This window comes from Ranitomeya imitator, chromosome 8 (assembly GCF_032444005.1).
Source record: "Ranitomeya imitator isolate aRanImi1 chromosome 8, aRanImi1.pri, whole genome shotgun sequence".
NCBI lineage: Eukaryota > Metazoa > Chordata > Amphibia > Anura > Dendrobatidae > Ranitomeya > Ranitomeya imitator.
In genome coordinates, this window is record NC_091289.1 from 97,809,742 (window position 1) to 97,828,077 (window position 18,336).

The following is an 18,336-nucleotide window of genomic DNA, read 5'->3' on the forward strand; positions in this document are numbered from 1 at the left end:
GTGGTGAAAAAAAATTCCAAACTTTGCTTAAAAAAAAAAAAGTGCCCTTTTCCGATACCCGAAGCGTCTCCATTTTTCGTGATCTGAGGTCAGGTGAGGGTTTATTTTTTGCGTGCCGAGCTGACGTTTTTAATGATACCATTTCGGTGCAGATATCTTCTTTTGATCGCCCGTTATTGCATTTTAATGCAATGTCGCGGCGACCAAAAAAAGTAATTCTGGCGTTTCGGATTTTTTTCTCGCTACGCTGTTTAGCGATTAGGTTAATGCTTTTTTTCTATTGATAGATCGGGCGATTCTGAATGCGGTGATACCAAATACGTGTAGGTATGGTTTTTTTTTTTATTGTTTTATTTAGGATGGGGCGAAAGGGGTGTGATTTAAACTTTTATATTTTTTATATTTTTTTCATATTTTTAAAAACATTTTTTTTTTTTACTTGTGCCATGCTTCAATAGCCTCCATGGGAGGCTAGAAGCTGGCATAGCCTGATCGGCTCTGCTACATAGCAGCGATCATCAGATCGCTGCTATGTAGCAGAAATGCAGGTGTGCTGTGAGCGCCGACCACAGGGGGGCGCTAACAGCAGGCCTACATCAGTAACCAAAGAGGTCTCAAGGACCTCTATGGTTACCTTCCTGATGCATCGCCGACCCCCGATCATGTGACGGGGGTCGGCGATGACATCATTTCCGGAAGCGCCGGTTAAATGCCGCTGTCTGCGTTTGACAGCGGCATTTAACAGGTTAATAGCGGCGGGTGAATAGCGATTTCACCCGCCGCTATTGCGTGCACATGTCAGCTGTACAAAACAGCTGACATGTCGCGACTTTGATGTGGGCTCACCGCCGGAGCCCACATCAAAGGGGGAGACACGACATGCGCCGTACTATTACAGCGCATGTCGTGAAAGGGTTAAAGCAGTCTGTTTGGTTTATTCTCTCCATAAACCATAGAAACAAGAACAAACAGTAAACAGTCTTACATCAGACAGATATATCCTCAGTGTCAATAGTAGAGCTCCACTCTCTCTGGTCTGTGGGCACACAGGCTGTGCTATGTCCAGCACGCAGGCTCCACAGCCTAAACACGGTCTCTCTGTAGTGTCCAGCCGGGACACATGGAAGTCTGTCCACACTGGCAGACTCCCAAACACTCACTACCATGTGCTAAACACACCTCCTTTAGGTAGCCTGTAACCACACCCACAGGTGAGGTAAAATCACATGCACTGTCATGTGATCATGACATCACTGCAGGTCCTCAAACTCCTGCAGAGAAAAGCGTACAGTTAGCGCCGCCACTCAGAGGTGAGGTATATGGGCAGCCAGACCCTCCCATCTCTCATAGCTACCCGCAACCCAGACCCAGGTGCACTAAATGACATCTTAGTGCTCATGTGCACTAAAGACAAAATAGTCCGGGTTGCATCGCAGGGAGCATCCATCCCTGTGATACATACCTCCCAGTATAGTACAGACCAAAGTTTGGACACACCTTCTCATTTAGAGATTTTTAATAATAATAATCTTTATTTATATAGCGCCAACATATTCCGCAGCGCTTTACAGTTTAACAGTTTCAAACACAAAAGTCATAAGTAACAACGTTAACAATACAATAATTAAAGCAAAATAAGATGACCCTGCTCGTGAGAGCTTATAATCTACAATGAGGTGGGGGAGATGCAAAGTACAGGTGTGTATTTACAATGATGTATTTACAATCATGGTCCAGCCATCTTCAGAGGTTGGGGAATAGATGGGGATAGTGAATGGGCTACACACACACACAAACATAAAATGACTTTGATTAGTGAACGTGATAGGCCGCTCTGAACAAATGTGTTTTGAGCGAGCGCCTAAAACTATGCAAATTATGGATGGTCCTAATATCTTGGGGTAGAGCATTCCAGAGGATTGGCACAGCACGGGAGAAGTCTTGGAGTCGGGAGTGGGAGTGTTGTGAATTCTGTTATCGAACTCCCTCCTGTGGTCATGAATGGTACTTCGGCGAGTTCTGTCTATGGACTCCCTCTGGTGGCTGTGAGTGGAGCTGCTGCATCTGCTTCTGAGGTTCCTTCCACAGGTGACTTAGTTTATTCTTTGGCTGGCTGCTCTATTTAACTCCACTCAGATCGTTACTCCATGCCAGCTGTCAATGTTCTTGTACTGGTTCAGTTTGCTCTTGGATCTTTCTGGTGACCTGTCTACTCCAGCAGTAGCGAAGTCCCTGCTAGTTAATTATTTGTTCATTGTTTTCTTGTCCAGCTTGCTATCATGATTTTGCCTTGCTAGCTGGAAGCTCTGGGATGCAGAGTGGCACCTCCGCACCGTGAGTCGGTGCAGAAGTCTTTTTGCACACTCTGCGTGGTCTTTTTGTAGTTTTTTGTGCTGACCGCAAATATACCTTTCCTATCCTCAGTCTGTTCAGTAAGTCTGGCCTCCCTTTGCTGAAACCTGTTTCATTTCTGTGTTTGTGACTTTCATCTCAACTCACAGTCAATATATGTGGGGGGCTGCCTTTTTCTTTGGGGAATTTCTCTGAGGCAAGGTAGGCTTTTTTTTCTATCTCTAGGGCTAGTTAGCTCTTAGGCTGTGAAGAGGCGTCTAGGCAGAGTTAAGTATGCTCCACGGCTATTTCTAGTGTGTGTGATAGGATTAGAGGTTGCGGTCAGCAGAGATCCCACTTCCCAGAGCTTGTCCTTTGTTAGTTTAACCATCAGGTCGTTTCGGGTGCTCCTAACCACCAGGTCCATAACAGTACAGCTGGCCCAAAGTGTTAATGCATCTCAATAGAGGGATAAGAGAAGTTCTGAGACCATTTTTTTTTCTCTGCAGTGTGTTTTGTCTTTCTTTTCCCCTAAACCTCTGGGTGGTTCAGGACACAGGTGTAGCTATGGAGATTCAAGGTCTGTCCTCTTGTGTGGATCATCTCACTGCAAGGGTACAAAACATTCAAGATTTTGTGATTCAGAATCCGATGTTAGAGCCTAGAATTCCAATTCCTGATTTGTTTTCTGGGGATAGATCTAAGTTCCTGAATTTCAAAAATAATTGTAAACTGTTTCTTGCTTTGAGACCCCGCTCCTCTGGTGACCCCGTTCAACAAGTAAAAATCATTATTTCTTTGTTGCATGGCGACCCTCAAGACTGGGCATTTTCCCTTGTGCCAGGAGATCCTGCATTGCGTGATGTAGATGCGTTTTTTCTGGCGCTTGGATTGCTTTATGATGAACCAAATTTAGTGGATCAGGCAGAGAAAATCTTGCTGGCTTTGTGTCAGGGTCAGGATGAAGCGGAGGTATATTGTCAGAAGTTTAGAAAGTGGTCTGTGCTTACTCAGTGGAATGAGTGTGCCCTGGCGGCAATTTTCAGAAAGGGTCATTCTGAAGCCCTTAAGGATGTCATGGTGGGATTTCCCACGCCTGCTGGTCTGAGTGAGTCTATGTCCTTGGCCATTCAGATCGATCGGCGCTTGCGTGAGCGCAAAGCTGTGCACCATTTGGCGGTATTCTCTGAGCATAGTCCTGAGCCTATGCAATGTGATAGGACTTTGACGAGAGCTGAACGGCAAGAACACAGACGTCGGAATGGGCTGTGTTTTTACTGTGGTGATTCCACTCATGCTATCTCCGATTGTCCTAAGCGCACTAAGCGGTTCACTAGGTCTGCCACTATTGGTACAGCACAGTCTAAATATCTTTTGTCCGTTACTCTGATTTGCTCTTTGTCGTCCTATTCTATTATGGCATTTGTGGATTCAGGCGCTGCCCTGAATTTGATGGACTTGGAGTTTGCCAGGCGCTGTGGTTTTTTCTTGGAGCCCTTGCAGTATCCTATTCCATTGAGAGGAATTGATGCTACGCCTTTGGCCAAGAATAAGCCTCAGTACTGGACTCAATTGACCATGTGCATGGCTCCTGCACATCAGGAGGATATTCGCTTTTTGGTGTTGCATAATCTGCATGATGTGGTCAATTGGTCCTCTGCGGCTGTAGAGGCTTTTCAGGGGTTGAAGCGTCGTTTTTCTTCTGCCCCTGTGTTGTGCCAGCCAGATGTTTCGCTCCCGTTTCAGGTCGAGGTTGATGCTTCTGAGATTGGAGCAGGGGCTGTTTTGTCGCAAAGAAGTTCTGATGGCTTGGTGATGAAACCATGTGCCTTCTTTTCTAGAAAATTCTCGCCTGCTGAGCGCAATTATGATGTTGGCAATCGAGAGTTGTTGGCCATGAAGTGGGCATTCGAGGAGTGGCGACATTGGCTTGAAGGAGCCAAGCATCGCGTTGTGGTCTTGACGGATCACAAGAATTTGACTTATCTCGAGTCTGCCAAACGGTTGAATCCTAGACAGGCTCGATGGTCGCTGTTTTTCTCCCGTTTTGATTTTGTGGTTTCGTACCTTCCGGGCTCTAAGAATGTGAAGGCTGATGCCCTGTCAAGGAGTTTTGTGCCTGACTCTCCGGGTGTTCCTGAGCCGGCGGGTATTCTCAAAGAGGGGGTAATTTTGTCTGCCATCTCCCCTGATTTGCGGCGGGTGCTGCAGAAGTTTCAGGCTGATAGACCTGACCGTTGTCCAGCGGAGAAACTGTTTGTCCCTGATAGATGGACTAGTAGAGTTTTCTCTGAGGTTCATTGTTCGGTGTTGGCTGGTCATCCTGGAATCTTTGGTACCAGAGATTTGGTGGCTAGATCCTTTTGGTGGCCTTCTTTGTCACGGGATGTGCGTTCTTTTGTGCAGTCCTGTGGGACTTGTGCTCGGGCTAAGCCCTGCTGTTCTCGTGCCAGTGGGTTGCTTTTGCCCTTGCCGGTCTCGAAGAGGCCCTGGACGCATATTTCCATGGATTTTATTTCAGATCTCCCTGTCTCTCAAAGGATGTCGGTCATTTGGGTGGTTTGTGATCGCTTCTCTAAGATGGTCCATTTGGTACCCTTGCCTAAATTGCCTTCCTCCTCTGATTTGGTGCCATTGTTTTTCCAGCATGTGGTTCATTTGCATGGCATTCCGGAGAACATCGTCTCGGACAGAGGTTCCCAGTTTGTTTCGAGGTTTTGGCGGTCCTTTTGCGCTAAGATGGGCATTAATTTGTCTTTTTCTTCGGCTTTCCATCCTCAGACAAATGGCCAAACCGAACGAACTAATCAGACTTTGGAGACATATCTGAGATGCTTTGTTTCTGCTGATCAGGATGATTGGGTGTCCTTCTTGCCTTTGGCTGAGTTCGCCTTTAATAATCGGGCCAGCTTGGCTACTTTGGTTTCGCCTTTTTTCTGTAATTCTGGTTTCCATCCTCGTTTCTCTTCAGGGCAGGTTGAGCCTTCGGACTGTCCTGGTGTGGATACGGTGGTGGACAGGTTGCAGCAGATTTGGACTCATGTGGTGGACAATTTGACATTGTCCCAGGAGAAGGCTCAACGTTTCGCTAACCGCCGGCGCTGTGTTGGTCAACGACTTCGTGTTGGGGATCTGGTTTGGTTGTCATCTCGTCATGTTCCTATGAAGGTTTCCTCTCCTAAGTTTAAGCCTCGTTTCATTGGTCCATATAAGATTTCTGAAGTTCTTAATCCTGTGTCATTTCATCTGGCTCGTCCTGATCATCCTGGGGGCCCTGGTGATGGTTCAGTGACCCCTCCTCAAGGAAGGGGGTACTGTTGTGAATTCTGTTTTCGAACTCCCTCCTGTGGTCATGAATGGTACTTCGGCGAGTTCTGTCCATGGACTCCCTCTGGTGGCTGTGAGTGGAGCTGCTGCTTCTGAGGTTCCTTCCACAGGTGACGTAGTTTATTCGTTGGCTGGCTGTTCTATTTAACTCCACTCAGATCGTTACTCCATGCCAGCTGTCAATGTTCTTGTACTGGTTCAGTTTGCTCCTGGATCTTTCTGGTGACCTGTCTACTCCAGCAGAAGCTAAGTCCCTGCTAGTTATTTATTTGTTCATTGTTTCTTTGTACAGTTGGCTACCATGATTTTGTCTTGCTAGCTGGAAGCTCTGGGATGCAGAGTGGCACCTCTGCACCGTGAGTCGGTGCAGAGGTCTTTTTGCACACTATGCGTGGTCTTTTGTAGTTTTTTGTGCTGACCGCAAAGATACCTTTCCTATCCTCAGTCTGTTTAGTAAGTCTGGCCTCCCTTTGCTGAAACCTGTTTCATTTCTGTGTTTGTGACTTCATCTTAACTCATAGTCAATATATGTGGGGGGCTGCCTTTTCCTTTGGGTGAATTTCTCTGAGGCAAGGTAGGCTTTATTTTCTATCTTTAGGGCTAGTTAGCTCTTAGGCTGTGAAGAGGCGTCTAGGTCGTGTTAGGTACGCTCCACGGCTATTTATAGTTGTGTGATAGGATTAGGGGTTGCGGTCAGCAGAGTTCCCACTTCCCAGAGCTTGTCCTGTGTGAGTTTAACCATCAGGTCGTTCCGGGTGCTCCTAACCACCAGGTCCATAACAAAGATGGTCCATTTGGTACCCTTGTCTAAATTGCCTTCCTCCTCTGATTTGGTGCCATTGTTTTTCCAGCATGTGGTTCGTTTGCATGGCATTCCGGAGAACATCGTCTCAGACAGAGGTTCCCAGTTTTTCGAGGTTTTGGCGGTCCTTTTTTGCTAAGATGGGCATTGATTTGTCTTTTTCTTCGGCTTTCCATCCTCAGACTAATTCTTCAAAGGTTCTTCAAAGTAGCCACCTTTTGCTTTGATGACTGCCTTGCACACTCTTGGCATTCTCTTGATGAGCTTCAAGAGGCAGTCACCGGGAATTGTTTTCACTTCACAGGTGTGCCCTGTCAGGTTTAATAAGTGGGATTTATTGCCTTATAAATGGGGTTGGGACCATCAATTGTGTTGTGCAGAAGTCTGGTGGATACACAGCTGATAGTCCTACTGAATAGACAGTTAGAATTTGTATTATGGCAAGATAAAAGCAGCTACCGTATTTTTCCGACCATAAGACGCACTTTTTTTCCTCCAAATTTGGGAGGAAAGTGTGGGTGCGTCTTATGGTACGGATGTAGCATGTGGGGAGGGGGGCAGCAGTGAGTGGGATCGCACTGTTATCCCACTTCAGGATGTCCCTGCTGCCCGGAATCAGTGCTGGGGAAACCATGTGCTCCCGATGATTAAGTGCAGTGAATATTCATTAGCGGCTCCCCGCCCACCTATCAGCTGAGCAGTGAGCCGGGAGCAGCAAATGCTTAAGCAGGGACACACATGGCTTCTCCAGCACTGATTCCTGCAGAAGCTGGGGAGGTCTGTGTGTCCGGGGGAGAGGAGACAGCAGCAGGGGCCAGAGGAGAGAGGAGATCGCTGCATACCTGCCTGCCATGCCTGGGCTGGACGCTGAGTTCTGTGCAGGAGGACCTGTGATGATGTCAGGAGTGGGCGGGCTGGAGCATCACATGGCAGCTCAGAGCCCTCCCTTTTCCTGACATCATCACAGGTCCTTCAGGCTCTCCAGTCTCCACTAGAATCTGCAGCTTCCTCATAACCTGTGCTGTGGAAAGGAAAGCAGTCATGGGATGCTCCAGTTTTAACCTCACCACAGTGTGGCTGGCTGCCACATTTAAGAGGTTAGTCTTTACAAAACACACTAAAGCACTCTGCCACTCCTTTGGTAAACTATAACTCCCAGCATGTCATAGGATCTGCAGGACATGCTGGGAGTTATAGTTCTCCCATGGGATTTTAAAGCAGCACTCCAGTGTTATTTTGCAGTGCTGGAGTGGTGCTTTAAATATAAGCCCTGTGCCCCCATTCTTATACTCACCCTCCAGCATCTTCATATAGTGCTTTACAGACACCGCACTGGTCCCACAGCTTCCAACATAATAACATACTATTATATATAATAACACCACATATAATAGTACGGTATGTCATTTATGTTATTAAATATTTTACCACATTTTTTAGCTTCAAATATTTTTTTCCCTATTTTCCACCTCTAAAACCTGGGTGCGCCTTATAGTCCGGTGCGTCTTATAGTCCGAAAAATACGGTAAGTAAAGAAAAACGAGTGGCCATCATTACTTTAAGAAATGAAGGTCAGTTAGTCCGAAAAATTGGGAAAACTTTGAAAGGGTCCCCAAGTGCAGTGGCAAAAGCCATCAAGCACTACAAAAAAACTGGCTCACATGAGGACCGCCTCAGGAAAGGAAGACCAAGAGTCACCTCTGCTTCTGAGGATAAGTTTATCTGAGTCACCAGCCTCAGAAATCGTAGGTTAACAGCAGCTCAGATTAGAGACCAGGTCAATGCCACACAGAGTTCTAGCAGCAGACACATCTCTACAAACAACTGTTAAGAGGAGACATTGTGCTGCAGGCCTTCATGGTAAAATAGCTGCTAGAAAACCACTGCTAAGGACAGGCAACAAGCAGAAGAGACTTGTTTGGGCTAAAGAACACAAGGAATTGACATTAGACCAGTGGAAATCTGTCTTTTGGTCTGATGAGTCCAAATTTAAGATCTTTGGTTTCAACCACCGTGTCTTTGTGAGATGCAGAAAAGGTGAACGGATGGACTCTACATTCCGTGGATCCCACTGTGAAGCATGGAGGAGGAGGTTTGATGGTGTGGGGGTGCTTTGCTGGTGACACTGTTGGGGATTTATTCAAAATTGAAGGCATACTGAACCAGCATGGCTACCACAGCATCTTGCAGTGGCATGCTATTCCATCCGGTTTGCGTTTAGTTGGACCATCATTTATTTTTCAACATAGTTTTGATGCCTTCAGTGTGAATTTACAATTGTCCAAACTTTTGGTCTGTACTGTATATATATATATATATATATATATATATATATACATTTGTAGTCGCCAGCTTGGGTATAAATATATATGTATGTAACAGACTATAGGCTTATGTGTGTGTAACAAATATCTTATATTAATCCATTGTTTTGTCTCATAGAGTCACCATTCTTACATACTGTATGAAGCATAAGTATCAGAAAGAGTTATGATGTCGGTTATTAGTTGTATAATGATTACTAATAGTCAAATCTACCATGTACTCAGCATTGCGGAGCATGCTGGAATTTCCGGGTATGCGCTATTGTGCCCTGGGGGCTCACAACAAAGTGACGGCGACGTTTTATATAATCTAGCCTCTTGTGGCACGGTTTGGTCTGGATTGATAGGTGCATCAGTTATCATCAACATGCACCGAGGGATAGCTGCATATGAGCGGTCATTATAATTACTATTATGATGATGTAGAGCGGCATTGCCGCATTACCTAGGCAACCACTGACCATGCGCAGTGGCAACTTCCGGGACGCTGAGCAATTAAGGCAATCTGATTGGCGCTTGCACTCCAGAGACAGACTCCCTGCAGCTGCAGAGCATCGTACAATTAGTAAGTACTATAAGAATTGGGATCCACTAGTCACTACACTATCTTTACCCCTGATGAAGTCATTGATGTGACAATACGCGTTGGGTGGGCCGCATGGGGGCTGGTTCCCTTTCACCTTATCTTCCTCAGCGGTATGATTAAGTATGAGCATGTCCATTGGGAATTTATTGTGGTAATATGTATTCTCATACATGTATAGTAACATTGTTCTGTCCTTTAGCCGGGTATTATGCTGGTTCTAATGTTACAACATTGCTAGTGTTATGGCAGAGTGTGACTCTTGATAGTTATTTGCACAATTGTACTCTGTTGTCTATATTGGATACCAATACATTTAGGCTAGAGTTATTATAGGACAGTATGCCAATTTGGAGGTAGATCTGTTGGGGATCATGTTCCATGTGCATTATTAGTCTTCTTGGGTAAATCTTTTGTACTTTTGGCTTTTAAATGTTTTTAAGTGTATAGTGTGTGGTCTAAGGGTCTGTAATAAATAAAATTGTCACTTTTGTTGATCCCTGCGTTTATGCATGTTTCTTTTTCTTTTCTTGTGTTTTGGTATGATTTATATCTGACATGCTGCAGGTTGAGCACATAAATATCCATTGATGGTGCCCTCTATTTGGTAGTTTCATAATAGTCAAATCTGACAATAACCCCTTAGTGACAGAGCCAATTTGCAGTTTAATGACCAGGCCATTTTTTCAATTCTGACCACTGTCATTTTATGAAGTTATAACTGTGGAACGCTTTAATGGATCCCACTGATTCCGAGAATGTTTTTTGTGACATATTGTACTTTTTGTTTGTGGTAAATTTCTTCAATATTACTTGCATCTATTTATGAAAAAACAGAAATATGGCGAATATTTTTAATATTTTGCAATTTTCAAACTTTGAATTTTTATGCTCTTAAATCAGCGAGATATGTCACGTAGAATACTTAATAAGTAACATTTTTCACATGTCTACTTTAGATCAGCACAATTTTGGAAACAATTTTTTTGTTAGGAAGTTATAAGGGTTAAAAGTTGACCAGCGATTTCTCATTTTTACAGCAAAATTTACAAAATCATTTTTTTTAGGGGCCATCTCACATTTAAAGTCACTTTGAGGGGTGTACATGACAGAAAATACCTAAAAGTAACACCATTCTAAAAAAAACTGCACCCCTCAAGGTGCTCAAAACCACATTCAAGAAGATTATTAAAGGGAACCTGTCACCCCGTTTTTTCAAGATGATATAAAAATAGCGCTAAATAGGGGCAGAGCTGTGCTTTAAATTAGTGTATTTTTGGAGCCTTTATTCCCCACCTATGCTGCCGAAATACCTTTGTAAAGTCGCCATTTTGGGCTGTCACTCACGTTGGTCTGGTCATATGGGAGTGGTGACAGCACTGTTTCTCCCCCAGATCTCCGTTGGTGGCGTAGTGGTGTGCGCATGCCCAGCAGGCAAATCCAGTGCGCAGGTGAAGGAAAAAAGCGCGATCTGCGCTATTCCGCGGTTTATTGGTGGGCGCAGCCATCTTTGTGAGGCCGCGCATGCGCAGATGGTACTTCTCGGCTTCCCGGGGCTTCAGGAAAATGGCCGCAGAATGCCGCGCGTGTGCAGATGGAGATCGCGGCGGCCATTTTCCTGAAGCCGAGATGCAAACTCGGCTTCAGGAAAATGGCCGCCGCGATCTCCATCTGCGCACGCGCCTCATCCCGCGGCCATTTTCCTGAAGCCGAGAAGTACCATCTGCGCACGCACGGCCTCACAAAGATGGCCGCGCCCACCAATAAACCGCGGAATAGCGCAGATCGCGCTTTTTTCCTTCACCTGCGCACTGGATTCGCCTGCTGGGCATGCACACACCACTACGCCACGAACGGAGATCTGGGGGAGAAACAGCGCTGTCACCACGCCCATATGACCAGACCAGCGTGAGTGACAGCCCAAAACGGCGACTTTACAAAGGTATTTCGGCAGCAAAGGTGGGGAATAAAGGCTACAAAAATACACTAATTTAAAGCACAGCCCTGCCCCTATTCAGCGCTATTTTTATATCATCTTGAAAAAACGGGGTGACAGGTTCCCTTTAACTCTTCACGTGCTTCACAGGAACTTAAGCAATGTGGAAGGAAAAAATTAACATTTAACTTTTTTTTTACAAGCATTTTACTTCAGAGCCAATTTTTTTTTATTTTCACAATTGTAAAAAGAGAAAATGAACCACAAAATTTGTTCTGCAATTTCTCCTGAACACGCCGACATGCAATATGTGGGGGTAAACCACTGTTTGGGTGCACGGCAGAGCTTGGAAGAAAAGGAGCACCATTTGACTTTTTCAATGCAGAATTGGCTGGAATTGAGATCGGAGACCATGTTGCATTTGGAGAGCCCCTGATGTGCCTAAACAGTGGAAACCATTTTGGGAACTAGACCCGTTAAGTAACTTATCTAGATGTGTGGTGAGCACTTTGAACCCCCATCTGCTTCACAGAAGTTTATAACGCAGAGCAGTTAGCAGTTACAACTAATATCCAATGGTTTGTGGGATTGCAGTTGTTTTGGGGCAAAGTGCAAGTGATGACAACAGATGTTGATGTAATGGGGTTGACATGTTTGTAAATTATAGACAACTATTATCAACAACTCACAGTTTGAAAACACATTTTTTTCAAAATATCCTGAAGACTGACAAGAGCTAATGAAGCGTGCAGTGAATAATGTAGTTACCTCCCATATTTGGCTGCAGTCGATTCTGACCACTGACTGGATGCACTAATGTCTTCATCTGGAATTTGTCTTCCAGTCATGCCCAATGGATAACGGCAAACCGCTGTAATGAAAAGAGATGTTAAAAACTAAAGACTCAAGAGCAGTACACGGTACACTTCTGTATGCTACTATGTGTTATATAAAGGTAGTGTACCGATCAAATATTTATTCTTATGTATGGACTTTGTTATATAATGCTGTTTAAATAAAGTTTTGTGTGTGTTGAAAAATGTAAAATTAAAAACAAAGCCATAAAAATCATGCAAAAATTCAAGAATTAACACAGCAAAAAATGCAGCAATGTTTACCTGCCCAGGTCTCAGAACTAGTGCACTCTCAGGATGCAGCACACCCATGTTGCCGCCATCTTTCCTATATGGGTTTGCTGCATCCTGATAGCGCATTAGTTCTGAGACCTGTGCAGGGAAGCACTGATGCCCTTTTTGGTTATGTTAATTCTTGAATTTTTGGAGGATTTTTTCCCTTTTTTGTGACTTTGCTTTTAATTTTAGAGTGAGGACCCTTGATGCGGGTTGCGAGCTTGTATATCTTGGTCAAAATATCAACCAATACCTCATATAATATGTATATTTTTTGCAGGGTGCAGTCAAGCCCAGAATTTTTGGTCTTGTAAACTAGGGTCTCTGTCCTCATGGGGTGCACTTATATAGTGCTGGGCAGCCCGCCTAATTTAATAGTATGGGCATCACTAAAAGGCTGTAAGCCAGGCACTGTGTATTACCTGTGTGTGACCAATGCCCTCTGCAAGCTGCTTTTGTGCAATCATATACTCAGCAATCACCCCCTCTATGAATTGTCAGGCTGTGAGTGGTTGTCTCATCAGTATTTTCCACCTGTGTTGCTGCCATCTTTATTACATGGGTTTGCTGCATCAGTTCTGGGACCTGGGCAAGTAAACACCACTGCCCTTTTTTCTGCTAAGTATTGAAACTCCTAACCTAGAATTCCTGTTTGTATTTGTAGTCACAGTTTTTATATCGCAAATCATAATTTTGAAGCTAAGTTTCCATAATGAGTATTTTTGGTTACAGATTTTCAGCAGCATTTCTGGATCAAGTGGATAAATTAGGTTACTTGCATATTTTAATTGCATTTTTAGTGCATTTTTTCAGCTGCTGTTTTGGTGTCCTTATGTTTTGTCATGTTTTAAATAAAACTAACTTTGTTTTGGATGACTCCTGTTATTTAGCTTTGATAAAACTTTATTAATAAAGTCATTTGCAAATTACATTTGTTTTTAGTTTGCTTCCTTTGTGAAATGCACTGTTAGGACATGTATTAATTACCTGCAGACTTTCTTCAATTCATTCAATTCTATGGGAAAAATCCGCAAGCAAAACACATACAGTTAGGTCCATATATATTTGGACAGAGACAACATTTTTCAAATTTTGGTTATAGACATTACCACAATGAATTTTAAACAAAACAATTCAGATGCAGTTGAAGTTCAGACTTTCAGCTTCCATTTGAGGGTATCCACATTAAAATTGGATGAAGGGTTTAGGAGTTTCAGCTCCTTAACATGTGCCACCCTGTTTTTAAAGGGACCAAAAGTAATTGGACAATTGACTCCAAGGCTATTTCATGGACAGGTGTGGGCAATCCCTTCGTTATGTCATTCTCAATTAAGCAGATAAAAGGCCTGGAGTTGATTTGAGGTATGGTGCTTGCATTTGGAAGGTTTTGCTGAGAAGTAAACATGCGGTCAAAGGAGCTCTCCATGCAGGTGAAACAAGGCATCCTTAAGCTGCGAAAACAGAAAAAAAACATCTGAGAAATTGCTACAATATTAGGAGTGGCAAAATCTAGTTTGGTACATCCTGAGAAAGAAAGAAAGCACTGGTGAACTCATCAATGCAAAAAGACCTGGGTGCCCACGGAAGACAACAGTGGTGGATGATCGCAGAATAATCTCCATGGGGAAGAGAAACCCTTTCACAACAGCCAACCAAGTGAACAACACTCTCCAGGAGGTCGGCGTATCAATATCCAAATCTACCATAAAGAGAAGACTGCATGAAAGTAAATACAGAAGGTTCACTGCACGGTGCAAGCCACTCATAAGCATCAAGAATAAAAAGGCTAGACTGGACTTTGCTAAAACATCTAAAAAAGCCAGCACAGTTCTGGAAGAACATTCTTTGGACAGATGAAACCAAGATCAACCTCTACCAGAATGATGGAAAGAGAAAAGTATGGCGAAGGCGTGGTACAGCTCATGATCCAAAGCATACCACATCATCTGTAAAACACGGCAGAGGCAGTGTGATGGCTCGGCATGCATGGCTGCCAGTGGCACTGGGTCACTAGTGTTTATTGATGATGTGACACAGGACAGAAGCAGCCAAATGAATTCTGAGGTATTCAGAGACATACTGTGTGCTCAGATCCAGCCAAATGCAGCCAAACTGATTGGTCGTCGTTTCATACTACAGATGGACAATGACCCAAAACATAAAGCCAAAGCAACCCAGGAGTTTATTAAAGCAAAGAAGTGGAATATTATTGAATGGCCAAGTCAGTCACCTGATCTCAATTCAATTGAGCATGCATTTCACTTGTTAAAGACTAAACTTCAGACAGAAAAACCCACAAAAAACAGCAACTGAAAACCACCACAGTGAGGGCCTGGCAGAGCATCAAAAAGGAGGAAACACGGTGTCTGGTGATGTCCACGAGTTCATGACTTCAGGCAGTCATTGCCAACAAAGGGTTTTCAACCAAGTACTAGAAATGAACATTATATTTAAAATTATTTAATCTGTCCAATTACTTTTGGTCCCTTTAAAAACAGGGTGGCACATGTTAAGGAGCTGAAACTCCTAAACCCTTCATCCAATTTTAATGTGGATACCCTCAAATGAAAGCTGAAAGTCTGAACTTCAACTGCATCTGAATTGTTTCGTTTAAAATTCATTGTGGTAATGTCTATAACCAAAATTAGAAAAATGTTGTCTCTGTCCAAATATATATGGACCTAACTGTATTTACCGCAATAGCAATTTACATATTGCAGATTTCAAAAACACATCACAAGTCAGTTTACACGTAGAAAAAAAGCACAGTGGGAATGAGAGTTCTATAAATCCAAATCATTCTCCTAGAACTGTAATAAGCTGCATTTTTTTAGAGCAAGAAAAATATGTAGTGTCAGAAAGGCACCAAGAACTCATGATGGTAACTTATGTTAAGGGGATTCTAGGAGTCAAATGTCTAGTAAAGGCGACCTACTTTACTCATTTTCCACTTGACTGTGACACCTCCTTTAGGCTTGCATTAACAATGGAATGTCAAATGTATTCATCCTAAAAAAAAATATCCCCCCCCCCCCAAAAAAAAAGGACTAAAACACGTAATTAAAAAATGCTGAAAAATGGAAAACAGATACATACAGCAAATGCTTGCCATTTTTAGGTATGAAAGAGAGTACCAAAAGAGTGATTGTCGGATATCGATTTTGCCCCTTTGGTGAGTGTTAAATGACATATTAGTTGATTAAAACTTGTTTACTGGTTATGAAGACTGATAAGAACAGCAGAATACTACTTACAAGTGCTTCTTACTAAATTAGAATTTCATCAAAAGTTAATTTATTTCAGTTCTTCAATATAAAAAGTGAAATTCATATATTATATAAAGTCATAACATAGTGATCTATTTCAAGTGTTTATTTCTGTTAATGTTGATGATTATGGCTTACAGCCAATGAAAACCTGAAAGTCATTATCTCAGTAAATTAGAAAACATTATAACACCTGCTTGAAAATTTTTTTTAGAATCCGAAATGCTTGCCTACTTAAATGTATGTTAAGTAAATTCACTCAATACTTGGTTGGTGTTACGCTATCTGAGACGAAAGCGAGAGTGGACCCTCTGGACCGTGGCAAGGTACTACCTCCGGGTGAGCGGACCAGGTGTTAACCAACCCCTATACAGGGACTGGCTGGGGCAGACCCGAAGAAGACCCTACCACGGTAGCAGATACCAGAAGGGACGGCTCAGGAAGAAATAATAAAGGAAGACACTGAACGGAACACAGGAGCGGGATACACGGAGGCAGGGAAGCTGGAGCACAATGGAAGACACGAAGACAGGCAGACAAGCTGAACTGGAGGGAAGCAGGAGACGAAGGCGAAGCTGCAAAGACAAAAACGGAAGGGATGACGGGAAAATGTAAAGACACACAGGCGGAAGGAACACAAGAAGTACCGGAAGGTACGAGCACAAGAGCAGAAGAGGCCAGAGACAAAGCAAAAAGCAATTGACACTCAGGCACCTCCTAGCAGGGGAGGTGGCCTGAAATAGTGAGGGTCTTACCGGGATTGGTTGGAGTGCCGGATCCCGGAAGTAGGAGAAGCCAGACAGGGGCGTAGGCGCCCTCCAGAGACCCCCGCGCGCCGGCGCAGACACCGAACATCCCCATCAGAACGAGGAGGAGGCGGGGCCAGCAGACGACGAGCGTGCCGTCCCCCGGAAGTAATGCGGCGGGGACGAGCAGCGGCGGAAGGAGCCGGCGCCGCAGGAGGAATGACGTGCCGGGACCCGAATGAAGTGCGGCCAGCGCAAGCAGGGGCAGCGCGCCGGCGGCCAGAAGCGGCGCGACGCGGACGAGCAGCGGTGGCCATAACAGTACCCCCCTCTTTAAGATCCCCTCTCCCAAAACTAGATAGAAATTTGTTTAGAAGACGAGGTGCATTAATATTCTCCAGCGGCTCCCAAGATCTCTCCTCGGGACCGAAACCCATCCAATCCACCAAAAAGAATTTTTTTCCTCGAACCCTCTTCATAGCCAAAATATCCCTCACCTCAAAAACGTTATCAGCACGAGCGGGCTGAGGAGAGATACAGGAAGATGGATGAAAGCGGTTAAAAATAACAGGTTTGAGCAAAGATACGTGAAAGGTAGGGTTGAGCGAAACGGGTCGAACATTTTCAAAAGTCGCCGACTTTTGGCTAAGTCGGGGTTTCATGAAACCCGATCCGACCCCTGTGCGGGGTCGGCCATGCGGTACGCGACTTTCGCGCCAAAGTCACGTTTCAATGACGCGAAAAGCGCCATTTCTCAGCCAATGAAGGTAAACGCAGAGTGTGGGCAGCGTGATGACATAGGTCCTGGTCCCCACCATCTTAGAGAAGGGCATTGCAGTGATTGGCTTGCTGTCTGCGACGTCACAGGGGCTATAAAGAGGCGTTCCCGCCGACCGCCATCTTACTGCTGCTGATCTGAGCTTAGGGAGAGGTTGCTGCCGCTTTGTCAGAAGCAGGGATAGCGTTAGGCAGGGTCCATTAACCACAAAACCGCTTGTGCTGCAGCGATTTGCACTGTCCAACACCACCCTCGGTGTGCAGGGACAGTGGAAGTTTTTTTTTTTTTTTTTTCCCCTCAGCGCTGTAGCTCATTGGGCTGCCCTAGAAGGCTCCCTGATAGCTGCATTGCTGTGTGTACGCCGCTGTGCAAACCAACTGCTTTTTTCAAAGCACAAATCCTCTTGTTCCTTCCTTTCTGCACAGCTATCTTTTTTGTTTGTCCACACTTTTTATTTCATTTGTGCATCAGTCCACTCCTTATTGCTGCCTGCCATACATGGCTGAGATTACTGCAGGCAGGGAGATAGTAGCTGCCTGCCATACCTGGCTGAGATTACTGCAGGCAGGGAGATAGTAATTGTAGGACATTCCCTGTTTTTTTTTTTTTTTTTTGGTGGGAGATTAAGATTGGCAATTTGGCATTTCTGCTAGAGTGCCATCCCTGTGTGTGCCATCTCTCTCACATAGTGGGCCATAGAAAGCCTATTCATTTTTCTGTATTTTTTTTTGTGGGGTGTATAAATTCTCCCTGATAAAAATACAGTGGGAGATTAATATTGGCCTTTGGGCTTGTGTGCCAGTCCTGAGTGTGCCATCTCTCTCACAAATAGTGGGCCATAGAAAGCCTATTTAATTTTTTTTTGGGTTTTATAAATTCTCCCTGAAAAAAAGGGAGATTAATATTGGCCTCTGGGCTTGTGTGCCAGTCCTGAGCGTGCCATCTGTGCCAGCCCTGAGCGTGCCATCTCTCTCACAAATAGTGGGCCATAGAAAGCCTATTTAATTTTTTTTTTGGTTTTATAAATTCTCCCTGAAAAAAAGGGAGATTAATATTGGCCTCTGGGCTTGTGTGCCAGTTGTGAGCGTGCCATCTGTGCCAGTCCTGAGCGTG

General features: G+C 44.4%; 1 protein-coding gene across 2 annotated transcripts in view; it reads right to left on the reverse strand.

Annotated features, from left to right (window-relative positions):
• Positions 1–18,336, reverse strand: part of DDR2 (discoidin domain receptor tyrosine kinase 2) — a 522,895-nt gene that overhangs the window by 191,192 nt on the left and 313,367 nt on the right. For both annotated transcript variants that reach the window (XM_069737198.1, XM_069737197.1), the window contains exon 4: positions 12,072–12,174. In XM_069737198.1, the coding sequence (XP_069593299.1) occupies positions 12,072–12,174 (103 nt within the window). The remainder of the gene's footprint in view (positions 1–12,071; positions 12,175–18,336) is intronic.